The 26,931-nt window shown below is 39.7% G+C and overlaps 1 protein-coding gene and 1 non-coding gene across 3 annotated transcripts in view; one reads left to right on the forward strand and one right to left on the reverse strand.

Moving 5' to 3' along the window:
• Positions 1–26,931, forward strand: part of BARD1 (BRCA1 associated RING domain 1) — a 43,938-nt gene extending 17,007 nt beyond the window's left edge. Inside the window, exons 5-11 of one of the 2 annotated variants that reach the window (XM_068686334.1) lie at positions 2,996–3,076; positions 3,765–3,937; positions 11,491–11,599; positions 13,078–13,207; positions 14,162–14,254; positions 24,651–24,748; positions 25,413–26,931. In XM_068686334.1, coding sequence (XP_068542435.1) covers positions 2,996–3,076; positions 3,765–3,937; positions 11,491–11,599; positions 13,078–13,207; positions 14,162–14,254; positions 24,651–24,748; positions 25,413–25,742 — 1,014 coding nt within the window. In that variant the 3' untranslated portion in view covers positions 25,743–26,931. Of the gene's footprint in view, positions 1–2,995; positions 3,077–3,764; positions 3,938–11,490; positions 11,600–13,071; positions 13,208–14,161; positions 14,255–24,650; positions 24,749–25,412 lie in introns of both variants that reach the window. The other variant, XM_068686333.1, reaches the window with a different exon arrangement.
• On the reverse strand, positions 14,520–14,602 carry TRNAL-CAG (transfer RNA leucine (anticodon CAG)). The gene has a single exon. It is a non-coding gene; the product is annotated as a tRNA-Leu (tRNA).

Consider the following 26,931-nt stretch of genomic DNA (forward strand, 5'->3'; position numbering starts at 1 on the left):
ACTGCCCTAATTCTTTGGGTCTCTTCTCTGAACTGGTAGAATATTTTCAGGAACTTAATTTAAAGGTGACTTTTGGGGAACAAAACCTGGTCCAAGCCGAGTTTCCTGGACTTCTGCCATCAGCATCTGCAAGAGCTGGACTCTCCCTGGGAGGGGGCGTGCTTTTAAAGCTGTGTAAACACCTTTCTCTGTGCAGATTAATGCCACGCTGTCTTCTAGACCTGCCAACAGATGGCCCCACTGCCTTTCCAGCTTCTGAGATTTTCAGAGCTCCCTTAAGCTGGAGCAGAGGAAGAGCCAACCCAATGCATTGTTTTGTTGTCACTGTACATAAGGTTGGTTACGAGCTTCAAATGTCCTTTGCTTTACTGCTTCCAAGCAAATAATTCTACATTCTGCAGTGGTTCCAGCCTCTTCAGAAGCTGGTTGTAATCCTTCATCGATAATGAGATTTAAAAACGAGTGCTTCCCTGAGAACTGTTCCAGATAGCATTCTTCTACATGGTGTTTGTCCTCTGGACAATTTCAGAAGAAGCAGCATCTCCAGTTGTTTCCACTCTTGCTACAGACTGCCAAGACAAGCTCTTAGGCTCCTCTTACTGCTATCTGGTGTAGTTAGGGCTCTGACTTGTCTTGCTGGGATAAGGAAACTCACGGGAGCATGGACAAAATCCATTTCAATATTAGTCAGAGCATAATTTTAGGAAGCATTTTGGAACTGCATATCTCAAAGCGATAGCTGGGGATTGGTGGAGTCTCTTCTGCTTTCCTGCTTGGGAAGGAAAGAAGTCTGGTATGTTGGCATTTGCAGCTGGGACTTAGCCCTCCTGGGTGCTTATCCTCTCGCGTTTAAAATTGTGCAAAACACGGACTGACTTCACACATGCAACAAATTCTGCCAACTTTGATAGGCCTGGTGAACGTGCCAAAGGGTCATTGCTACTCTTGGGATCGCCGTCAGGTGCCAGTGACCCTCCTTGCTCGCAGGGCTCTAACACAAAGCAGATCTGCTAAGGCTCTGCTTCTTGAAATTATTTTAGCTAAATGCTCACGATATAATATCCAACTGGAGAGCTTCTTAGGGGACGAAGGCATGTCCTCCTAGCATATGGCATAGATGTGAGTTTAACACTTAATTTCTGGCTACGTTTCTTTTAATTTTGAGGCTCTGAACGATGTTCTTAAAGTGCCACTTGTAATCCTGATGGGCTGCACTGAGAGCTTCCTGTCCCTGCTGCCCCTCTGGTTGTGCAATGTCACTTGTGGAGAGCAGCTTCCATTTCCACCCGAGGCAATGACAGATTTTTCTTCTGTAACAGCAAAATGCCAGTCTCCTAATTTTGTCTTAGACCTGGTTTTCGTTCTGCAGATGCTGTACTGTTGTCCACGCCAACGACGCTTCCTTTGATAAAACTCCAGTGATGCTTTACAAATCAACATTTACATTGCTCTTCTGAAAAGCTCTGATACGCCAGTGCCCACACAAATTATTAGCTATGCTTCCTGCTCTAAAGGAGTACTGTTGAAATGTCAAACCCTTGCCGAACGTGTTTGCAAACTTAACTTTAAATGATAAGCTCAGATCTCGCTTATTATAGATAATTGTATCTTCTCTCTGTAGGAGAAGATCTGATGCTGATCACTGTCTTAGCTGCTTCTGAATAACTATCGAGACTTGATGCGTGTCTGTTACCTTGCAACCATAAAGTACTCTAGCAGCAGCACACGCTTTAATTGCTCTGAAATGTAATGTTTTGCTGGGACATCCAGGCTGTGAATATAATGCACGAGGCTTCCCTCGTGTTAATTTGCTTGACAGTTTAAATAGGCGATTCTCAGTGCTTTTTTTTGGTGAATTTGGAGTTTACATTTGTTGCTTGCTGGATTTATTTCTGTTGAGCAGAGTTTGATGACTTAATATTTTCTCTAAGGAGCACAGATTAAAGCTATTCTATTTATCAGCCGTGTTTCTTGGTAACAAAAAATGGGATTAAATTTATTTTTGTTGTATTTAAAGTTTAATTTATTATTTTCTCCTTTCTTCCTAAGGTATGCTGTGGAATAACAGCGATTCCTTGACTTGCCACTGCATGAGGGCACAGAACTCTGTATTACGGAATGAACTCTTTTCTTGCTTTAAGACCTGCACTGCAGAGATTTCCTTGCCTCAGCTTCTGCAGGAGGCTTCTCCTTGCCTATTTATAGTTGCACCTGTACATGATCCAATCTTATCGCTAACTTTGTTTTCTGCTTGCCTTTAGGAACATCAAAGCCTCACATTCACAAATTCTCCCCAGTTGCTTCCTTCATCTTATTTCTGCTTGGCCTCTTTCCTTTTTCTATAATCTCTGCATCAGTTTCTTGTATTTTCCACATACATTTTCTTGGTTATAGTAAAACCTGAATGTGGCTTTTTTTTTTTTCCAAAAATCAAATGAAAACCATTTTTTAGAGTAACTGTCAGAGAAAGTTTCTGGAAGATTCAACGTGGGTAGTAATTTTAGTGTAAAATAGAAATCCTTTTTCTTTTGATTAGTGGGGAAAAATTTCTAGCAGCTTGTCAGGCTTATTAATCTATTTTATCTATGCATTTTCTAGACAGTTATTTAGATGTAAAAGACAAAACATCCAGTCGGAATGAGAAGCAACTTCTGAATAAACCTTCCTGATCTTAACCTTGCAGTCAATTCTAGTGTGTGGATAGTAATCAGCACAAACCTGCCTATTTCAGGATTCTGAGTTAGGACTCTTATGCACCTGATTTTTAGTTTTAAAATATTTGTGTGAAGTAAGTAGGTGCTTTTAAATGAGCAGCAATGAGAAATAGTGGTTCCAAACCAGTTGAGGTTTTGTTACCCTGACAATTTCCAAATGGAAGACTTATACCATTGTGTTTTTATTGCAGGTAGACTTAGACAGAGACAACAGTTCTGCATCTTCCAGTTCTGTATCTTCCTTACCTTTTAATGATAACCATTATTTCTCACTTTTGCAGGGTGACTTAGGAGCTGTTGAACAGCTGCTGCAAAATGGGGCAGATCCCAATGTTAAGGACAATGCTGGCTGGACACCGCTGGTGAGTTGTAGACTTCTTGCCATCTGTCCCTCTCTCACTTTTAATTCCCTCCCTACTCTCGTATTTTGCTTCCCTTTATACGCACTTACCTGATAAAGAATTGTGCAAGGTGGAGAAATGATAAAGTGTAAAACCTTATTATTAGCAACTATTGATCTGCCAAATCCACCTCTCCTTTGCTAGGTTAGAACGTGCCAACAATCTGCCTGAGATTCTGCAAATGCAGAAAATGTAACTATGCTAACTACAAAAGGATCAATTGCAGATAATTTAGATGTTTTATGGGTTCTTGATGCCCTTGGTGTTTTCCTTTACGATTTAGGAAATACATGAAGTGGTTGAGTGAAAAAGTATTGCATACTTGAATTATAGTAAATAAGTTTTTTTCGGTGATGACTTCTTTCTCTCCCAAAGAGTACTTTTGAGTGAGTCTGTAAGCAGGGAGGCTTTGTTCTCTCTGGTCTAATTTGCACACAGTTGGCCTTTGTTCAGCTCCTCTCTAGGCTTGCTGTTAGTGCCAGGTTTCAAGGTTAATTCATGTCAGGAACGTAATGCAGAATCCTTGCCTTGTCTTCCCTGGCCTTCTGCTGAGAGGTGTCTGCGTTGGCTGGTGTGACAGAGGTACCTGCTCTGAACTGTGTTCTGCTTGAGTTTGCTTTCCTTACTGCTTGTGGCCTTCCCCTCCTAGCACGAGGCGTGTAACCACGGGCACAAAGAGGTGGTGGAGCTGCTGCTGCAGCACAAAGCACTGGTGAACACCACGGGCTATCAGAACGATTCGCCCCTGCACGATGCTGTCAAGAACGGGCACGTGAGCATTGCTGAGCTGCTGCTTCTGCACGGGGCCTCCCGCGATGCAGTGTAAGTAGATGTGAAAAGTTACTTCAGCTGGGGCACCATCTGCAGCCTCTAGGTGTGTGTTAAGTAAATAAGAAGCAAAGCTAGTAATAGATGTGATTATTAGAAGTGGTGGTGGTGGTGTAAAATGCGTGTTCTGTTATGCTTGTATCCCCCTTTTCAAGGTAGGTGTTTCCATTTGAACTTTGTCTGAAGCTTTTCTGAGAATGTCATAAGTAGCTGGAGAATTGGAGACCAAAGTAGGAAAGTAACAAAACATATTTACCCAATTTTCACCCTTTTCTGTTGGCATCTTGTTACAGCTACTGTCAGATACAGGATGCTGAACTATATGAGCTTTGAACTGCTACAGCTGTTTTTCTCTTTTACTTTCCTTACACTATGTGCTAGCAGAAGGTGTTTCAGTCCAGTCCCTTTTAACTTGTTAAGTGGCGTAGACAAACCGAGGTTTGTGAAGGTTTTTTTTTTCTTTTTTGTCATTTCAAAGCACTAATCCTTGGTGCGCTTCCTAATTCCTAAAAGGCTTAGGCACATTCTCAGTGAATCTGTGTTGATATTCCTGCTGAAGATTTTGGCATTTATGTATAGGAAGTGCTAAAGTGTATGTTAGGTAAGGAATAACCCTGCAAACTCTTATTATATCAGGTGCTAAATGTAGTTTTAGGTGTTGTAGTGTTGCTGTTATGCCAGGAGCTTTATATATAAAAATTGAGTCTAACACATGTCAATAGGGGTGTGTGTGTATAAAGTAACAAGACAGGATGAAGTCTTGCATGACATGAATTTCCTTGCCAGGAGCATAAAGGAACATAAACACATTCAGCTTAATCACTTCAACTCACAATATTCACTCTCAAAGATCGCAGAACTGAGGTGTTCTGAGGAAAAGCGCAGGGTTTGCAAAAACAATCCTGGTCTTGAAAACATGGGAGTTGGAGAAGAGAAGGGAAAAACCCCACACAAAATAAACCACCAAAACTGTGAAAAAGTAAAACAAGGTTCATTTGTTCATCTTCACTTTGTTCTTGAACAACAAAGACCACCACATTATGCCTTAAGCTGACAACTTCAGAAACTCATTTTCAAACCACTTGTTTTAGTCTCCAGTTGGGTGATGCTTCCCACTTGTCTGCCTGGTGTTTGAAAGTGTAGCACAGACACCAGCTTTTTCAGGCTTTTGACAGGACTTACACATGGAGGATTGGTGTGGCAGAGACTCCAAATGCCAGCAGTGGGCTTTTCAGCTCTCATCTTAGCCTTAGCCTCTGCCGCATGTGCTTAGACAAACTGAGATGAAGCTGAGCCTATTTCAGCTCATTCTGCATTAGCAAACATGACCTTCTATTGAAACAGGAGCTTTTTAATCACGGACGGAAAGATTTATGTAAATCTTAAATTCTAGCGTGGCTTTCCCTGGATATAGGTAATATTTAGTTGTATATTAAAACAGCGTGACACAGGGTAGGTCACAGCTTCCAACTAGCTGTTGCTTGCAGTACTTTTAAGCATCACAAATGGCTTTTTATCCACTTCTAAATATGCAGTGTTCTTGACTTAATCTCCAGGGTGCTTGGAATCTCTACCATGTGGTGTTTATAAATATATATATTTGTTTTTTTTTCTTAAAATCTTTTGGGGAACGTATCTAGTCTTCCTTGATCTGTTTCATTCCTTTGGCAAAAATCCAGTTCGCCCTCCTCTGGAAAAAGTGAGGCCTCCAGATCTTCTGTAGAAGATCCTCTCTCCCTTGCTGAAGTGTTACTGAGTATGTTCCTACGGTAGTGATGAGGTGAGGATGCTTTTTCCATTTTACAGAGAGCGTGAGAGACATAAAGAGGAAGGGATCTAAAAGTGAAGTGTTCAGGCTTGAACAGTAAGGTTTTACTGACCTCTTCCAAATGTTATCAAGAAACAATATAAATAAGAATAACATGGCTGAGCCTTCTGAAAATGTTTTATACCTCCCTGTTTGACAGAGCCCTGCTAGTTTTCAACAAATTGGGCTCTGATCCTTGCCAGGACCATGACTTTGCAAATCTTAGTGTTTTTTTCCTGCCAGTGACTCTGGAAGGTATAGTACTAATTAAACAGTGGTTGGATTTGTCTAGGTAACTGGATTTGAAACCTCTTCAGTATAGAAGTTTGTTTTTTGTTTTTTTAAACTAGTGGATGCAGGAATCCTTATAATGAAGTCACAACTCTGACAAGAAGCTTGCTTTTCTTCAGAGTGTTTTCCTGGATCCCTGAGACCTGCAGACCACAGCTGTAAAAACAGGAGGCGATAACAGGGTGATCGCTACAGATAATGCAAATATAGTTGTCTTTTGGGGATGATTAGTTATAACTGCCCTCTTTGTACTTCATATAGTGTTTAACAATCTCCACGTTCTGACTGTAGAATCTTTAAAGTGGAAGTTGAGCAGTGATGAGCAGAACTTGCAGGCGCTCTCAAACATTTGTTTTACTTAGGAGTGTAACTGAGGAGTGCCTTAACTTTAAAGGCACGCAGTGTGTAAGCTAGGACTATCCCAAACAAATTTTGCTGAACTACTAAATCTTTGCATTAAGTCTTTTTATGAAATTCATTTTGGTCGTTGTGTGGGCTCCTCCAGGTGCTCAGTAATCTAACTTTCAGCCCAGGAGAGGGCCCTCTTTACCCTAGCATATTATAGTGATTCATTACCTTGCGGGGGAGGGGAGGGGAAACATTTGAGTATTTCACTGTGGTTACTCTCTTTCTTTAGCTAACCTGAGTAAATTGTGAGCAAGATAAATGTATTCAGATGTTATCTGGGATATATAACATCAAACTCCCCACAAGTGGCTGATGTCTTGCAGCTGTTTTGACCGTAGAAATAACTCAGTTGTGTTTTAATGTCCCCCGTGTGCTGGGGAGTTAATCTATTGGAATAAAAGCAAAGCTTATGTTAAATAGCCTGCTTAGAGCAGTAGTTTTGAATTTTACTGTGATGCTTGATTGTGCAAGATAAAATATTATTGTAAAGTTGGATGGTGTTTAACTGCAGGCCTCGAGGCAGGTAAGATCTACTGGGCTGTAGAGGGATGTAAGATTTGCCTGGGAGCAAACACAGCTGCTTTTCCATGAGCCTCAATTCATGAAGCTCACAGATAGCAGCACAAGCCTAGCCATCAGAGAGCTGAGGCTTTGCTACTTCAGATTTAGGTGGCCAGGTTTGCAGACACATCCAGAGCATCTCATTCTGAATGTATGTCAGTCAGGTCTCTTCCTCTCCCTTGCATGTTAATATATAAAGTGTGAGAAGTAACCATATCATATGGAGCAGCTGCATGTCTTTTGGACTAAGAGAAAACAAGTGAGAGGTACACTTCTTTCCAGAAAGCTATCCTAGGATTTCAGTGTTCCTTGGCAAAATAACTTTTTGGAAATCTGTAAGGTTTAGTAGTTGTGGCACTTCATTTACCAGTCAAAGTTTTCACTGACTGGGAAAGACATGAACTGCAAATGAAAAATATTATATGGACCAGTGGACCTATTAATTGTCCCACTGGTCTAGTTAATTTTTGTAAGTTAATCTCATACACATAGCTAATTTATATTTTTATAGCTTTTTTCATGTGCTCACTCTCTCAACTTCTGTCTTTTTTCCTTGCTTCACAGCAAGCCAAGTGATTTGAAAAATTAGATCTGTGCATTTGCAATTTCACAGTACTTCCTAAATGCTTTCACTCAAATGGGCTATCTTGCCAGTTCTTCATGCACAATAAGTTTAGCATTAGTAAAAATTGTTGTTGCCCTATTTTTTAAGATGTTAGCTGTCTTTGAATAGTTGAATCTGATTCTCAATAAGCCTGTAGGAGTGCTTAGGGATAGACTGCAGTCCCCAATTATGAATGGCAGAGAAGTAAAAGCTATTAAAACCTGAGAGTAATTCCAGGAGCTGTTGGACCCATGACACATAACTTTGCTTTTTCTTAGTCAGGACAGTGCAGGGACTTCACTGGCTACGTGCAAGATTGGAGCCTCCTGCTGAGAGCAGGTTAATTGGAAACCCTAGCCCTGTTTGGGTGTGTAAGATGGGCTTTCTGGCTACATGACTTCATTTTTCCTTTTGTCAGAATCAAAATTTTTGCTAATTTACCCACTCAGATGTGAATGCTGACATGGGAGACCAAAACTGGTAAGATTTCCCTATGAGGACTGGTGTTTTTGGGGCTGTGCTGGCACCTGGCTGCAGGACTTCCCTTCAGTACTGAGTTCTCCTCTGGGGCTGGGATAAAGCCTGGGCTTTGGTCAGCTATGGAACAGCAAATAATATTTGGTGTCAAAGTGTAGCAGCTAAAAACTCATGATTACGAAGTATTACATAGTGATTGCTTGCTTGTGGTCACTTGTTTCCTGAAAGCTTCCTGAAACATTTAGAAGGTATCTTGCCTTTCTTTTTGACTACAGCAATTCAGCTCTGTGGACTTTTCCAGCTAAGACTTCAGCAGTGTAGCACCTTGAACCGAATACCATTTTTAAAGCTTCTCATAGAAAGTTCTTTGATCTGTCAGTCCTTAAGATATCACCTGTCATCTCAACTAAGTCATGCTCAGCAACTGATATTGAGTTGCTCTTCGTTGGGCTCCTCTTTGTTCTCAGCACAGATATCCCACTCTTTGATGGGAATTTGTTCTAGCCCTGAGAGCCCTCTGCTGACTATTCGCTGCCTTGATGAGTGACTAATAAGAGAATGTTTGCATCAAAGGATACATCTGACCCTTGAATGTTTAAATTAAACTTATAGGAAGCCCGCTTCCACTCTGGTAGAAAGAAGTATGCCTTGGAGACCTTGTATTCTGGCATAAGCACCAGAGATGTTTATTTCTGTCTTAGAGACACAATTGGCCCTCTTCCCTCTGAGGGTGGGACTCGTCCTGCTCAGTGGCCACATGGACTGGACCCATTCACAACAAACCCAGACCTAGATTAGGGAGAGATAAGCAGTTACAGATATTTGTAGGAAAAAAAAAAAGCTGTTTCTGTGACAGAATGGACCTAATGTGTTTGCCACTCGCTTTTACTTCACAAATTGGATCAATTTTTTACTCCTGAACAAGGTGGAGGGTCTCTCATTCTTCAGCTTGGTTGAATAAAGACAGATTTGAGCACATCTTTTTTGCCAAACCTGCTCATAGGTTTAAGAACCTACGTATGTTCCTACCATATTAAAAAGGGTTCCTTAGGTACATCAGTAATTGTACCAGCTGAACAGAGACCTGTTTTCTTTCTGCTTCTTGGGTGGTTAGTGGGTGCCAAAGTAAAAAAGTACAATGTTTTTTGTCCTCTTTGAACAGGAGGCATGGATTAAAACAATACCATACTTAAAATCTGTTGTCTGGATGTGTTCCTCATCTTAGTTTTATTTTGTAAAAGAACTTCTCACCTTTCGGCTCCCCTTTCTTCACTTTCTTTAAGGTCAGCAAGCTGCTTTGATACAGATATCCACAACACTTAAGCCCATCACTTGGGCTGTTGTGCATTTTTTTCAGATGTGATCTCACAGGCTTGTCACGGTTCACTTTAACCGTGTGACCTTAACGTCCTGTGACTAGCCAGTAGTTCTTTGCTGCAAAATGACAGGACAGCATTCTGCAGTGCTCTGGTAAGAAGAGATTAAAATGTTCTGAAACCTGGGAAGGAAGAGATGAAGAAACAGTTAAGTGAATAGCAGGAGAGTAGCTTGGGCTCCTAGTTGTGCAGTTTAATTAGCAAAACATATTTGTTGAATGTAAACACGTATATTTAATTGCGTTGGCCTGAAGGTAAGCATTCATGAAGTGTTTTTTCAGTGGTCAAGGATCTTACTGTAACTTTAGTGGGGGGACACCCCCAAATCTCTCCAACTAACATGCCGTGGTTTCTTTTCCCTCCCACTTTTTTCCCAGTGGAAGGTCAGCCATCTAGCCTAAAGATGACTTCAGTGTACGTGCTGCTGTTGTTTCTCTGGAAGCATTGTTCAGAGGAGCTGTCCTACAGCAGTCTGAGTGGAATGTGACCCTTATTTAAAGAAAAGGCAAAAGCTATCCTGATGATGCATGGCAAAGCAGGAACAGCATGACAATATTTAATGGGCTACAACTCCCAGGCCTGGGCTGAGCTTTCACCAATTATCTTTTAGTCTGCAGAATTTGTATTAGGCTGGCTCTTTGCTCATTATTAACACTGGAGAGCTCAACTTTGGCAATGATGTGAAAGGAGAAATTGTAAAATACCAGGATCTCCTGTGTGGGATTTCTGTGGATTGTAGTGTTCCCAAGAGCTTTTGTTAGCAAGCTGTGCTCAGTCAGGAGCACAGAAAGGAGCTGGGGTCAGACCCAGCTCTTAGCTGTGCACTGGCCAACGCCCCCCAGCTGAGTCAGGGTGGAGACTTCAATGATCTGAGCTTCTGTTGGGGCTGCCTTGGGTTACGGCCTTACGTGGAATTCCCTGTAAATCCTCCTGGATTCTCACTCTGCATGGGAACACGTGGCTCGCTGAGAGCCAGCACTTCAAAGATGCAGCAGTTTTCTGACCTCTTTAAATGTTTCATCATTTGATGATGAAGCTTGCCAGGTTTCAGGTACCGAGCCAGGGCTTTGTTCTTGTGACAAGCTTCCCCTTCATAATGAGCTCTTCTTGTGCCTTTTAAGAGCCAGAGCTACATGAGGTGGGGAGAAGAGGATCAGCTAGAATAGGCATTACTCCTGCAAAGGGCAAAGCAAGCAGGATATCTCCCAGAAGTGCTGGCAGAGGATTGTTTGTTAACAACAGTTACACTGGTTTCATACTTTCCTCTGCTTGCTACTGTCCTGCAGCTGCAACGTCGTGTGAAGAGGAGATGGAAGCCGTGCCTGTGCTTGGTGTTGTGTTTATAGCAAATCATGTCTGTCTGAGTGATGGTAGAAGAATGTGGGAGGAAAGGGGTCTTGAAGCATGTCTAATAACCGAGATGCCACACAGGATGGATAGTTTTCAACAAAATTACCAAACCAAGTCAAATTTGAATGAATTGGCTGTAATGTGTTCTGTGGACCAGCATGCTAAGGAAAATAAAGTGCTTACTCAAATTCTGGAAGTAGGAGGGAGTTCCAGCTCCCAAGAAGAATGCAGATAGCTTTTCCCATAAAAGCATAACTGCATCAAGCTCCAGTGTTTAGCACAGTTGGAAGAATCTTCTGGTATTTCTTTGATGGCAAAGGGGTAAGCCAAAAACGCGCTTTCTTCATTCTGTGATGCCAATGAGAAGATTAAAGCTGAAATTTCTGGGTCTTGTGGATGATATCAATGCATCTCTAAAGAGTGTAACAAGGACAGTGGTTTACTTAACACAGTGCTCTGAACGTCCCTTATTCCTCAGCTGAATGCAGCAGCTTGTAATTCAGTATCCATCTGTCTTGGATGCAGTTCTTATTTGAAGCTTTGTGTTTTTTTAGCTGAAATTACATATTAATAAGAAAGTGGTGGTGGGGAAGCTACCCAGCTAATGTGCCCAGTTAGTTAAGAATCAAGTCACATTTTATTTACTTAAACCCATCTGTGCTTGTTTTGCCAGTAATATATTTGGTCTGCGGCCTGTGGACTATGCAGAGAGTGAAAAGATGAAGTCTGTGCTAATGTTACCAGTGAAGAATGAATCATTTTCACTTAGCCAGCTGTCTGAGGTAAGTGTTTGGTGTGGTGGGTTTTTTTACTTAAAAGAACAAACAAACAAACAAAAAAACCACCTAAGTTTATGCTGTAAGTGATGAAGGCTTGGTCCTGGGTAGATTATTTAAGTCCCTGCCTTTACAGGGGGATTTAAAATAGGTTGGGGACCTTGTTTAGTATTTCCAGCCTACATGCAGGACACTTACAAGCTGTGGTATTTGGCATTATAGTAGCTATATCTGGGAAAGTGAAAGATATTTCTTGCAGTGGGGCTTCATTGTAGAAGAATAAATCCAGTTATTCCTGAGCTATTGTTTATTGAACTTCGCTGTTGGTATTTTTCTGGATATTTAAATTTGCTCTATTTGCCAAACTGCCTGAAAACAGTGGTGGTCCTTGCTCCACCTGCTTTTCTTGCATCGTTTCAATATTGTCACTTGTCCAGCAATGAAGATATCAGCTCAGTAGCTGAAAACAGCTTTGGGGGTATCATTTTTGTTTTTCTTTTTTTTTTTTATTTTTGCCAAAGACTTCTATGGATTTGTGACCAAAAGCAAGTTGTCTAGACTTATCATTATGAAATGCTTTGTGCTCCCTAATGAAATGTGATTAAACTGAGCTGGCTGACACAAGCAGTCCTAATCTACTTCAGGGTGTACAGCCTGCTATGATCCCACCCCACTGAGGTAGTAAAATGTCTGTTGGCCAAAAGAAAACTGTTGCAGCTACAACAACAAAAGTATGGCTGCAGCAAATGCAAGACAACACAGCTCTTCTGTCACAAGCTAAACAGATTTTGCATTGGCTTTGGGATGAGTGTGTGCCCAGTGGAAGGTTACCACCAGCTCATATGGAGGACTTGATCCAAAACTTTAGGGTACCTGGGTCTTAAAGGTATGTACTGTGGGATCTGGGAGTACATACCAAGACCCAGGAGCTGAAGTATCACACCCTTATCAGCACGAAACTTGATCAATCATCATAATTTGAATTAATCTGAATTAAACTTAACCATTCATTATTCCCACAGCAATGTATTAGGGACTTCTCAGTAAAAGAAAATGCAGATGTTAATTATACAGGTAACTCACACTTCCCTACAAGAAGGAGATTTTATTATTTTATTGGGGAATTTTTCTCTTCCTCCAACGCTGCAGTCAGCAGGGCTGTTTACATAATGTTCAACCAGCTAAATGTGCACACAGCAGTCTTCTTTTAAAAAAAAAAAAAAAAAAAAAGAACAAAAAAGGCTGATGCACAAGCTGGTTTTGTTAACTTCCATAAACTAAATAAAGCACCTCTAACGTCAAGCTTTTTTCTCTGGAACTGTTTTTTTATAGAGATTTAATTATGGACACTGTCCACTAAGCTTGCCATGAATTGTTTTTCAGAATGCTTACTCTTTATTAAATAAAGCTGCCAAGCAAGTTAGTTGCTTTCTTTGTTCCCAAACACTCAGCTTACATAGGATTCTCTCTTCATGCAGTCACAGAGCACAAGCCAGGCAAGAGATGGGCCTCTTGGCATACTGGGGAGCAGTCTTAGTTCAGAGCAACAGAAACTGCTGAACAAGCTAGTGACAGTCCTGAAGGCTCAAAGGTGCACCGAATTTAACAGCACAGGTATGTAGTTATGCTGAAATGTCTCTGTCCAAATGTGATAAATGATTACAGTTCTGCACTTTATCCATGAATCCTGGCTGCAACAATTCTTTTTATCATTATTAAATAACTGCAGTTATAGCAATAGTTGAATAATGGTGTGGTGTGTTGTATTTAAACACATTAAGCCTTTGTGGTTCCTGGGGCAGGAGACTTCTTGGGGAGCCACGGTCTGACAAGATACTGCCTGTTATTTAAAATCTGTAAATCTTGCTCAGAGACCTCTTCTCTTTACACTTCTTAGCATCATTAAGTTCTCTGCTCATATGAGACATCCTGAAAGCTTTTTACCTTCTAGAAGCCTTATGTAAATGGTGCCTCTTGGCAGTGTATCACTGACAGTTGACAACTTTCTGCTTATGTGCTACCTTCCTTCAGATTTTGGTGTTCTTTATTAAGGTGATGAAGCTGAATTACTGGGTTCACTTGTTTCTTTTTTGAGGTGTTAATCCTTCCTATTAAGTTTTCTTTGGAGTGATGCTTCCGTTTGTGAAGGAAATGCTAAGGTAATTTTTCCCCTGCATCCCTTCACACCCTGAATACCGCTCCAGAGCTGAGTTGAGTTCTGTTAGCTTTGTGTTAAAACAGTGAGATCCCACAGTAAGATCCTTGTCAGAGTCAGATAATTTTAAAAGGATTGATGAAAACACCCCATAAACCCGAGCCTTCTTCTAAGATCTAAGTGTTAGCTTAGAGCTGTAAAAATGTGACTTCCCTTTTGCACAGCAAGAACATGTTGAAACCCACAAAACTTGTAATAGCACTTCTACGTATTTGTAGCTTAGTCTCAAAAATCACAACCACTCTTTCCAGTACAAATAAATTCTGGCTTATTCTTAAATAGTAATTGATTGCTTTTCAGGTATGGTTCTGATTTTTGTGCTTTTATTTCTCCTGGTGTAATCTTTTTCCTAGTAACTCATCTTGTTATCCCTGACGTTCCGATGCCAAGCACCATCAAATGTATGATGGCTGTTCTGACTGGATGTTGGGTCGTCAAGTTTGACTGTAAGTATTAAGTGCATGGAATTCTTTTTAAAAATTGAATGGTGGATGGACTTCTAGATAAAATTCTTTTCCAACAACTTCCCTAATAGCACCCAATTCCACACAGAGATAACATTATGTTGACACGTAACAGAATCTCACGGCATGGTTGAGGTTGGAAGGGACCCCTAGAAGTCATCTGGTCCAACGCCTGCTCAAGCAGGGAACCCCTGCAAGCAGCTTGCCCAGGCCTCTGTCCCAGTGGGTTTCGAAAAGAACAGCTCCTTGTCAGAAGTGGGATTCGAACCCACGCCTCCAGAGGAGACTGCGACCTGAACGCAGCGCCTTAGACCGCTCGGCCATCCTGACAGTGCACGCTCATCCCAGCTTAACAGAAAGTGTGAGGTTTTGGGGTCGTAAGCTCCTGAATGAGGAGTTTTTTGTTAAATTCAATAACTTTTTCCTTGGTAAGTGTGTGCGTTGCAGTACCAGGTACATCGAGTTGGTCAAAGCAGCAGTGGGGAATGAACTTGTTCAGTGCTACCTTAAGGGTGATTTTGAAGATCCTGGAGAAATACCCTGAAAGAGTAGGGAAGGAATCTATCAAATTCCTGAATTTCTTACAAGCAGCTTCCATTGAAATTGATAGGAAATTTTTTGCTTCAGATAAATGATCAAAGCCTGTAGGAAGGTAAGGTTTTTCCTGTTTCTATATAAACTGAGATCTTTTGAGAGTTAGAATTTATAACCAAAGGTTTGCAGTCAGCTGATTTCAGCCCCTCTTTGTACTTTTTATATTGGTTGAGAAAGTTACCAGGCTCCTTGCCACTGCGGGTAGGAGCTACCAGGTATAGCTCTCTTGCTCATTCATCTAACAGCACACACAAATCACATTACTTTTTTTTGTTTCTGTACATATGAGCTGTGCAGATGAATGTTCTTCCACTACGACAGTAACCTCGAAGGAAAGATGTTTTGCACAGTATCCCCTTAGCATGCAAGTTGTCTTTGTGTTGTCTGTCATGTAATCCATCGTTAGTTTTTATAGAGCGTGTGCTTTGCTATATGGCTGTGCTGTGGAGTTAGACCTTGAGTTCTGGTTCTTATAATTTCTAATGTACTTGTTAGTATCTGCTTTCAGTGGAGTTGTAAAAGCCATCTTCTTCCCCTTGACCTTCGTGGCTAAGTCCTTTTAGCTAATAACCACACTACAAATGAGTTAATTATCCATGGAAAACTCATAGACAAATTTCATTCCAGTTTTTTACTGTGTGACTAAACAGTGTGAGGATTCTTTAACGGTCTGAATTTTCCACATTCGCTAATGTTTTCGAAAGCACTGCTTAATGCTTCAAAAGGTGCAGAGTAGCCTTTCAAATAAGGCACATCATCAGACTCTGAACATTGGACTTCTTTTGGCGTTCATTTGGCTTCCTGATAGATTTGTTCCATGATGTTTTAAAGGGTCTGCTGAATCTGTGTACTCTCGGGTGTTTTCTGCAATGCCTACAGTAGCTTCTCTTTGGAGCCTTAAGCATTTGCAAAAGGAAAACAGTGTTGTTTTTTACTGTGACTTTTGCAAAATAGCAGTAACTTCTTCCAACACGGAGAAATACTGTTTATGCTTAAGCAGATGGGTTTAATAGCCTCCAGATGCTCTGCTGATAGCAAAGGGGTGGGAATGCAGCAGGAAACTCAAAGGCCTCGAGGCGATTTTTGGGTTGGGTAACTGGAAAAGGGTGTGTTCAGGTGATCTGGAACAGTATCCTGTTTAAGACTGAAAAACTTTCGTGTGGTGAATCACTTTGATGCAGATTATTGGCTTCACTTGGTTCAGGAGGTCTGCATACCTTCACTGTATGCATTAGGGTTGTTTTCCTTGACTTCTGTTTATCTTCTTGCTAGTCAGTTGCTTGGAAAAGTAATGTTGCTGGTAAAGGTATGTAGCTTTCTTCAGCTCAGTAGTAGGGAGATTAAATTAATGAGACCTGAGTTTAAATCTTTGTGGAAGAACTTTATTTTTAGAAGTGTGATTTAAAAAAATAGATTAGCGTGGGGGTTATTTAGTGAATATTTTCATATTTTTTGTTTGCAGCTGAATTTTGTTTTGTGGCATTAGAGTACTGATTAGTACAATCCCGACTGCTAATGCTCCCAGCTTAGTAAGCAACATACTACTTAAAAGCGAGTGATTCTCCTCCCTAGTGGGAAGTGTTAGTAATAACTCATGGGGTCTGATGCAGCTAAGTGCCTATAATTAACAGCACTACTCCATCTGTTCCCACCAGTCTGTTATTAGTCTTCTTCAGAGTCATTACAAGTTAAAGATTGTTATAACAAATAATGGGACTCCTGCTGATGGAACATTTGTCTAAGGAAAGGAGGTCTTTGCTTTTCTTCTTCATAACTTTCTCTCTTTATTTATCATGGCTTTTTGACTTCTGTTTGGATAACTCTACTTACAAGAGATGCAAATAAACTTCCAAAAGTGTATGTGTACTCAGGCTTGCTTCTTTCATAGCCACTGCAAATAAATTGGAGGTGTTCTTTATATTTCGGTGTTCCAAACTGCACACTTAAAGTAAATTCTAAATTCATGTTCAAAAACAACATTGAATTATTTGAAAAACAAAGCTCAGTGTAGCCCTTAGTGAAATGCTGACTATCATAACAGTAAGGTTTTTTTCTTACCAGAAGGTAAGCTGTTTAACTGTTATTTCTAAAGTTATATTTTTAGCCTGCACATTATTATTCCACTTTTTAAAAAAAATGTTGCATGCTTGAAAAAAAAAGTATTTCTTATGTTAACTCTTCCATTATAGCAAAAAGCAGTCTCCTTCATTTGCTTGAATCTGTCTTTATAATTGTATGATGCTTCTGCTTACACATCTATACACATATAAAACATCCTCTAGCATCACTGGGGAAGTAATATGGAATTTTCCACCAGAATTTGAGCAAAGCATAAGGCCTCCTAAGAATTAGAGAGGCAGGATTTAAATTGCATATATCTTGAGTTTGAGGCTTCCCTTTTGTCTTCAGGTGGAAGCTTTAAGATGAAAGGATGCCATTGCTATGCAATTTTAGAAGAAAAATTTCTCCTTACCAGTTGCAGTTCAATATTTTCCATACATAATACACTGTCAGCAATATATCCGCTTTCAGAACAGCACAGAATTCAATTCAGACACTGTTGTCACTGTGCTCCTTGCCCTTGGCCATATTTTTCATTGGTTTCATTATTTTATTGCCCTCATTATTTCTGGGACTGTAATAGGGCACAAAGTAGCATATCATTATCCCTCTGCAAGTAGCCTGAGACAAAGATTCAAGTATTATTTTATTTCCTCTGTGCTTTTTGTAGATCATAGAACAAGGTAATTAAAACCAGCAGAAATCTTTAATAGCTTTTCAGCTGTTCTTTTTTTTCTTAAGCTCTGATTGTTATCTGTTAAAGCAGAGAATGAAAAACCGTCTCGGTAATAACGCTCACTGAAACAAACTTGTGTCAGTCTTTGCTGCAAATTCTGGGAGAATTCAAAATATCTGCTGACGCCTTCATCTGTTTTACTTACCTGGAACGCATCAATGATTCAGCTCTGATCACTTACAAGAATGCAAAAAATCCTGTGTTTCCTGTAAGGACTTGGAACAACTGGGAGTTGGCTGGAGGAGCCAGGGGACTGCATGACTGACATTTCAAGCAAAAGCATCTTCTTGAATTTCTTGGAGCGTCCTTGTTTATGCTGTTAGACAAGGGAAGTGCAAAGCCTGTTTGAGCTCTTAGGCTCAGTTGTCTGCTTTCCACACATAAATATCTTTTAGATAAAGATGTTACCTGAGACAAAGCTGTTTTTCCTTAAAGCAGCCTAAAATTTTTGACCACTGGAGTTTCCTGCTTGTTCTGTAGTTGGACACATTTCAGCTGCAGGTGTAGAAAGATGTAATATGCACGTGTGCGTTCTTGTGTTGGGTGTGCAGCAGTGAGGGATGTTTCATGTCAATAGGGTCTAAATTTCTCTGTTCCTACAGTGGATGGCACCTTCTGGCAGGTAGGGAAGCAGTTTTGTGTCAAAGTCTGCACAAATTTGGACTGTGCAGCTGCTGGCATTCCCAGAGGAGAAAATGGGGGTGTGAATGTCTGGAATGTGGTGTTAGCCTTTGTCTGCATGGCTGGGGAGTAGACTAGTTTGAAACAAGGTCTAAAGGAAAAGGAATCTGTTTCCAGTGCCCCCTCAGTTCTGTTCTGTGTCATCCAGAAGTTCAGTTCTTAATTAGTGAGTCCTTTCATTCTAGTTCACTTTTGAAGAAAACCTTACATTAAGAAGGCCCCTTGTGAGGAAAACGATGGGGGAGTGTTAGCTTCTTGATTTAAAAGCATGTGACAAGATGCAGAGTGAGGATGAGCACTGCCAGTAAAACTTAACCTAACCTCTGCACCTCAGCTACCTCCAGTTAACTTTGTTCAGTCTAGAAAACAGCTGTGGGAGGTGGTGGTTTCTTAAAGACAGGATATTTGTGGGGTTTTTGTTTTCAAAATGAAGAGATGATTTACATATTACGTTCTCATGGCTTCTGGGAATCAATGTTTAAGGACTTGCTAAGCATCTGCTCCATCATCTTTAATAAATATCATCTGGATTAACTTGTTAACTCCTGTTCTTAAGGAAGTTCATCTTAGTCTCTGCAGCATCTTGTGGCATTTCCATCTTTAGGAAAAAATGGACTGTTTCACAAAGTGAAATCTCTACCCTGCTTCTGAAAATCTGCAGTTCTAAAGTTACTTTATAGGTTGATAGGAGAAGATTAAAAAAAAATAATAAAATACTGGTCTCTGCCAAAGCATGGGAAAGAATGTTCTTGAGGAAAGCAAATTGAAGCTACCTGTGCAAAATTCCTCTAAGACCTTGTCTCAGTCCAATTTTCTTCCTTTCCTAGTAAAATAATCTCATCAAGCTTTACTCAATCTGCATACAAGTCTTAAAACCCAGTGCAGAGTGAGCTGAGGAAATTTCAGTTGCGGTCTCTACCAGATCTTGGATGTGTAGTATTTTATCTTTGTTGCTCTCATATCTCGCTAAATTGCTTTTAGGTGTTCTGAAAGATTTTTGTGGCTAACCCCTGCTCTTTGCTTTATTAATGCAAATCCAACAAAACTCCACTGAGGCTAATTGAGTTACTGAGAGCTACCCCTGGGCATCTGTGGGTGATTATAACATGTTCTTGGCATCCAGTTTGTCTCCTACTTCACCCTGTTTAAATTGTTCTCGCTGATGCGGTTAGTTTCATTATAAACCTATAAGACTTGCATGAACAAGGATTATAGGGCTCTGATCTTAAATTTTGCAAATAATGTTTTCTTTATTTCCAGTACTAGTAGCTACAGTCATATTAAAGGTCAATTAATGATGTCGTTAGAGTGGGCTCCCTTTTAACCTGCTTGCTCCTTACACACTGCAAGGTGAGGAGGTTGGGGCAGATGTTCAGTGAAGTAATAAGGATCAGTATAAGTGGTGATGCTTTACTGTTCTTGCTAATGAGGGGGAAAAAAAAAGGCAGTATTCCTGCTAAACGTGGTGGCATCAAGCTAAAATGCAGTGGTATTAAACTAAAACCTTCTTTTTTCAATATTTTCTAGAGACCTTTAATGCAGGCTCTTTTTGCTAGACTTTGGTGCAACTGATCTTATTTATACCTACAAATTGCAAGTGTGAAATTAGCTACTTAAGAGGCTCTTAACTTCAAATATTCCATATCTCTAGCAAAGAACCTTACGTGACCCTTCTGCATATGTGACCTTGCCTCCCGGCATCATCTTCTGTCAGGCAGGCAGCAAGCTTTATCAGTGAGTGCTTGCACACTTGCGATGGGCGTCGCAAACCAGCTCTGATCCACGTGAAATGGAAGAAAGCCACTTGTCTCGGTAGCTGAGAACTGATCCAACTACTGTGATTAAACTAGAGGGCCATTAAAGCACAGTTGCAGTAATCACCCTCTTCTCTTTAGGGAAGAGAACGTGCTAAATGAATAAACTCTATCACTCTCAAACCTGGGAAGTTCAGAGCTCTTATTGGCAGTAGTATCAAGGAATAAACAGAATTGTTGAGATTCTGACTAAAAAAGTGATCTCATTCTGTCTTGTAACAAACCGGATTCTTAGCCAGGTTTGCCTGGAAAGAATGGTCAGGCTGTGAATGTGGGAAAGAAAATAATGCAACTCTGGTCTTTACCCCCTCCTAAAATTGTGAGTGTCTTCTCAAAAGTAAGTTTTCTTCCCCCCTCTGTGTTCAGCAAGCTGCTTGTACTTCCAAGACTTAGAATCCTGTACTGATTATTTTACATAAATAAATAAGATATCCATGTCAATTTTAAAGGGGAGGTGGCATATTGATGGTGTCCTAATTGCTTTTCTAATTAGGATAATAGCAATTCTTTTTCAGTTTATTCCTTTGACTTAGCTTCCAGTGTCTTAGCATCAAATTCTCACTGGTGGCTCTCTAATATAGTGCTGAGACAAATGAATTTGTAACTTCAGGTGTTCTGGGAATCAATTTAACATGGCTACTGTTTGAAGTCAAAGGGTGTTGTGCCTATAACTTAAATAGGAGTACTCTGAGGTCAACAGAGCTTCTGGAAATGTCCCTGTAAAAGCAGTAGTGTTGTGCCTTTGAGTACAGTATGGCCTTTTATTTCCTTTTATGTGTCCTCTTAATCAGGATGACACTCACCCTGATGGAGAGACTATTAAAAGGGAACTGTCGTGTTATCCAGCCACTCATACACATTAGCAGCTTTAAAATTAATAAGATCTACTCAGGAAAAAGACCTGGGCTTCATTGAGTCAACTCAGCTTAGAAGTTGTCACAGGAGATAAAGTCCCTAGCTGTATTAAAAAACAAATAAATAAAAATTTAAACAACTGAAAGGCCTACAATGTGCTCTAATCTACTTGTATTCGTACTCTTAACTGTGAAATTGAGGTTTTCCAGCACAAGGTCTTGTGGTGGTTATACCACCCCTTAGAAGAAAGATAAAGCTTGCACATGTCTGCTGCTTCCAACAGTCACCATACCACACCCGAAGGTAACGATGCTGTCTTTGAGAACCTCACTGAGATCCACTTGGAGTCACTGCACCTGTACATGGGAGTGCAAAAGTAGTAAGCTAGAAGCAAGTGACTTGACACTAAGTTTTGTGTGCAGAGGGAGAAAAATAAAACAACTGGAGAAGGGGCATATAAGAATATAGACAAATGTACAATGAAACACGTTGTGAAGATAGAAACACAACTTTAGCACTTTTTGTCTCAAATATGAGACAGATGGATATTTCACTTTTTTGATGACTTTTTTCTTTAACTATTATGGTATGTGAATCATTGAATACTTGAATACAAAATCTAATATGCAGGGGTTGCTGAAGAGAGATGACCAACTTAGGATCAAGCCAGTCTGAACAAAGTCTGCAGTTAAAGGACGTAGTGGTCTCTACTACTTCATTATTTTTACTTCCTACTTCTTAGTCTTTGCTACTTAATTATTTTTACTTCCTTCTTCTTTTTAGGAAACTTTCTCCCATGGACAGATATTCCTTAATTGTTCAACTGAAGGTTGTAAGCACCTTCCTCTAACATCAGTTTCTAACTACATCAGTTTTCTGGATGTATTCCTAGACCATGATTCTGATGACACAACATGCAATTTGTTTTGTTTTCTCGTTCTTAATGCTCTCCTTCCACTGTTATCTTGTGTGGTTTTGTGTCTGTTCAAACAATATTCTTACTACAGATTAACAGTGCTGTTGACAATAAGAAGATTGTATTGTGGAGACCTGAAGCATCACGTCTCCTGAGCTTGAGGATTCCAAAGCCTCTTTGCTACCTGCACACAGGCAAAGAGTTAGATAACTTCTTGAAATGTCCCTGAGCACAATGCTTCACAAAAACCTATTTGTTCTTATTTGTCAAGTGTGGCAAGACCCATGAGTCAGAGCAAGTTCTGCTTCTACATCTTGCAGGAAAAAATATGTTCTGGAGTCAAAAATGCACTGTTTTTCCATCACTAGGGAACATATGGAGAGGTTGTTGTTCCACAAAGGAGTATAGGCCTAAAAATGTTGCCTCTTAACATGCTAATGTTTAAAAAAAAAAAAAAAAGAGGTAATACACCTGGGCGCTAGGAACGTATGTTCAGGGCTCTTTACTCTGTCTGGAATACATAACTTCTGTGCCACCAATCTGTTCAGACACAGATCTCTTCTTATTCTAGCCTGCTAAGAAAAGTTAATGAGGATACTGATGATGCAAATATTGGCTAGACAAGTGGTGTGTTTGCATATTTCTAGTTTTTCAAGGAAACAAATATTTGTGGTTCTTACAGATACAGTGAAGGACAACATATCTAGTTGAGTCTTGCCGTCTTGGCAGATTTTTGTTACAAGTAACAAGGAACTTTAGGGCCTACAAATTACTTGGAGAAACTGGCATGAAATGGATGGACATATGTATGCAAAACAGACTTGGTCTTTTTTCTGTGAAAATAGGCATTCCACTAACATTACAGTCACTTCCATGATTTTTTTTTGTTTTTAATTTTAAGGAAAGTAGCAGTACGAGACAGCATCGTAGTCTTCTGTATTCGTTCAACCTTTTATTACTTCCATATTGAATTTGCTCCATTTACTGATGCTGGCACTGAATGCTCAATTTGTGATGTACTCATCATATAAAAACTTCAGCTCTGTAGTGAATATCCTTGAAATTGAGCTTTTGATGGTAGATTGAAATAACTCATGTTCTTAATGAGTGGACGGTTCTGCTATTAAGTGTAGCTGAGAGGACTTTTTACTTTACTGTGAGTGATGCCCATTAACATCTGCAATTTCTTGAAAGGAAATAACAGCTTTATAAGTTTGAGGCAAATTGGGAGAGGAAATCCTGTTGAGTAGTGCCGATCGAATAAAATATTGGTAGAGCCTTCAGATTTTTCTTCAGTTAAGAGTACTTCAAAAATAGTTTATGACTATGCATTGTTCTTGCCAATAATAAACATGTCATATATGTTACTTTTCCAGAAAACACATTACTAGCTTCCTCTTCTAATATGAGTTCATAGTAATGTTCCTTGAAGAAAGGAACAAAATAGGAAACAAAAGGAAAAAGTACAAATGATTAACCTGATACTTGTGCATGGAGGAAAATATATATGTATAGTCATAGTATCCAGCCAATTGTGGTTTTCTATATAGGTTTATCTTTTTTTTTTTTTAATCAAGTAAATTGAAGGACCTCTGGTAACTAAAGCATGAATTCCTATTACATTTTGTGAGCTTGTGTAAACTGGTGGTAAATCACTGCTGGTTAGCTTTCAAGATCTCTCTAGGTTGAGATTAAATATTGGTACTTATTGCCATGGTATTCAAGTACCTTTTTCAGTGATGCTTCTCTTGGGCTTTCTTCCTTTCTAGGATCAACACCCCTGTTTTACTTATGTTTTTGTTCAGTTGGTTGTATTCTTTTATATATTGTGGTTCTTGTATTTGCACAGTAGAAGTAGATTGCCTAAACAAGAAACACTGTGGGTGGAATGAGGTACTACTAGAAAAGCTGCAACCTTAACAACACTGTAATCCTTGTGGAATGGTTTGCAAAGTTTCTTTCTCGGGTAGTTTTTATTAATGAGTACATTGTATGTGCAGGCGAAATGTTTCATCCTTGAATCGGTGACCACAGCAATTCCTCTTTCCAAAGTCGGGTCAGGTTGTACGTTCCACTACCGTTAGCAGTACATTAGCATCAGCACATTCTGGATTGGAAAAAATAACTAGCCTTAAAACAAGGTAAAACTACATTGACTCTAAAAGACAATCTCATTAGGCAGCAGTGGTAACAAAAACAAATGCCACTGTTAAAACCCCAGCCTAAATCTCCAGTTTCTGCTGATCTTGAAGACTTTGAGATCCCATCTGATTTATTTGAGGCCATAGCTGCTCAGAAACAGCTTTGTACTTGCTTTGTAATTGCTCTTTATCAGGCAATTGCTTCCGTTTCATAACTGCGGAGTTGGTTCTACATGCTGGCTTTAAGCTTCCAAATGATTAGCAATTTGACATCTGACATTAAGTGGTTGACCTTTAGTAGTGGTTAAGAGGAACCGCTAATAATTCCTTGTGTTTACAGCACTGATTGTAGTGTGATACTGCTTCTCTCCATCCGACCTACATCTTTACAACCACTATTGTAAATTCTTTTCCAGTTTAAAATTAAATTGCTAACCTGTACAGGATGCGATGCTATATGGGTGCAGGGACTTCTAAGTCCCTGAAATGAAATGTCAAGCATCTCTTAAAACATGAAACCTCTGTCTAAAAATAATGGTGAGAGTTGAAACTAATGCTTTCCTCATTGTGCTTTCTGTAGGGGTACGAGCCTGCCTGCGAAGTGCAGTCCGAGAACAAGAAGAGAAGTATGAAATCCAAGGTGGCCCACAAAGAGGCCGGCTCAACAGAGAACAGCTGGTGGGTTTTATTGCTTGAGACAGATTGTCTGAATGACCTCTGGTTCACACATTTTTGCCCTTTGCCACATGGGCAGATGCAGTAGATGTAAAATTTTAATGTGGCCTTGTACAGAAATTTGATGATGTGCAAGGTGATTGAAAGGACTGTGAGCACCCATAAAGCAGTCATTTTTCTCGATTAGTGGGTATGTTGCCATAACCTTGTCAGAGGGAACCTTTATGGAAGATGCTGCATGGGACAGGAAGTAATGCTGCTTTGGACCTCTCTGCTCAGCTTTAGAACATAGCTGAAATGATCAGAAAGCTGAAAGGAAAAAAAATATTTGAATTGAATCTTGTTTCTATATGGGAACACTATATTTAATTTCTGGATTACCTTGGAGAAGTTCATTAAGTGTTTGTAATAGTAGCTGTGAATAGCTCTAGCTCATAGTTGAAGACCCCGCTGTGCTGGAAAATAATCAAACATAAAAAAGAATTCCCCATGTAAGCAAACTTTTCTCAGTTGTATACTTATACTGAGTGCTTTATGTGTTAAGTTATGGTTCTAGATTTTTGTGTTGATTATTTTCAATTGTACTTCTTGTTCAATTTTGCTTTGTTCCTGTGTGCTCAGTTGGGTGGTCCTGTGTTTATACTTTCTCTTTTTTTCCTTCCCTTAGCTGCCGAAGTTGTTTGATGGATGCTACTTCTATTTTCTGGGATCTTTCAGTAGCCACCAGAAGAGTGACCTTGTGGAGTTGGTCAAAGCAGCAGGAGGCCACATTCTGGTTAGGCAGCCAAAACCAGACAGTGATGTGACGCAGATGATCAACACGGTGGCATACCATGCAGAATCGAGTTCTGACCAGCGATTTTGTACTCAGTATGTCATCTATGATGTGTCTTCTAAATTCAAGCCGGAGAAAATTCATCAGGGTAAAGTCTGGATGGCCCCCTCCAACTGGATTATAGACTGTGTAATGTCATTTCAGCTGCTGCCTGTAAAGTGAACATCCCTGTCTCATGAGCAAGATTAAAAAAGAAAAAAAAAAAAGTTAAAAAAAAAAAAAAAGTGTTGACTCCTGAGCATTTGGGAAACTGATAAATACTGGTCTGAAGCTATGATTTATGTTTTGCACTTGGAATACAGGAGAGCTTTGACCATGTAAATGAGTTGCTAAGTTCACTGTCATGTGCTGGAATAAATGACCTTACGATGGAGGAGGGAGGTAAAGATGCTGCCTTGAAAAATGTGCCTTGGATTATTTAGTAAGCTTTATTTTTGCATTTAACTTCAGTGTAATAATCGATGACATTTTGTAACTAAGATTTTTCAAAATGAAACCTTTTGCATTCTTGACGTAAATCAGGCCTTCATAGGTGATAGAACATAACCCCATTTCTTTTGTGTTTAATATCCTTTGACAAGGATCTACTACTGTATGTGTCAAGATTTCCCAGCCAGGCCAGAATGTGTATTGAAAAAGTTTTTTTTTTTTTTCGTTTGAACCTAGTCATTTGCCTGTATAGACACCTCTTCTCTCAAATGACACATGATGTTCCCCATAACTTGTTACAGCTGAATGTTGTAGGAAATTCTTGTCATAGGATAAGCCTTCTGGAAATTAAAGTAGAACTAATGGCCTGAATTCATTTGAACAGAAATATTTTTGAAAATGCATCTTTAAATATTTTAATCTAAAATTCTTTATTTGTAGCAAGAGTGATGCTTTATTTGCTTCCATCCATCTTCATGCCTGTAAATGTGTAATTTGAATTCAACGCTATTTTCTGGAGGATTTTAAGAGTCAGAACGCTTCATAAATTATAATCAAAAATACTCCTGTAAGTATAGATTGCTATCATGGTTACATGGAAAAAAATAATGATCACAAAACAATTATGCCTTGCTTTGTGCAATTGTACTTAAACTTGGCTGCAATGGAGCAGTATTGATTCTTGCATATTTGTTACAGTTTTTAATTCTTTCCTCCAATTGATCATAAGTTATTGTCAATCTCGCTGCCTCTCTCTGTGCTCTTATGTCACGTAATGCCTTACATCTCGTGTGTTCCCTTAGTTTTTGAATTCGTAACTTAAAGATTTTGTCTTGCCATGATATACAATGGAAATGATGGTTGTGGGATAAAATGAGGTTTGGGTTTTTATTGCTTGTAATAAAACTTACGGTGTCAGTCA

The sequence above is a fragment of the Anas acuta genome, chromosome 6 (genome assembly GCF_963932015.1).
Source record: "Anas acuta chromosome 6, bAnaAcu1.1, whole genome shotgun sequence".
NCBI lineage: Eukaryota > Metazoa > Chordata > Aves > Anseriformes > Anatidae > Anas > Anas acuta.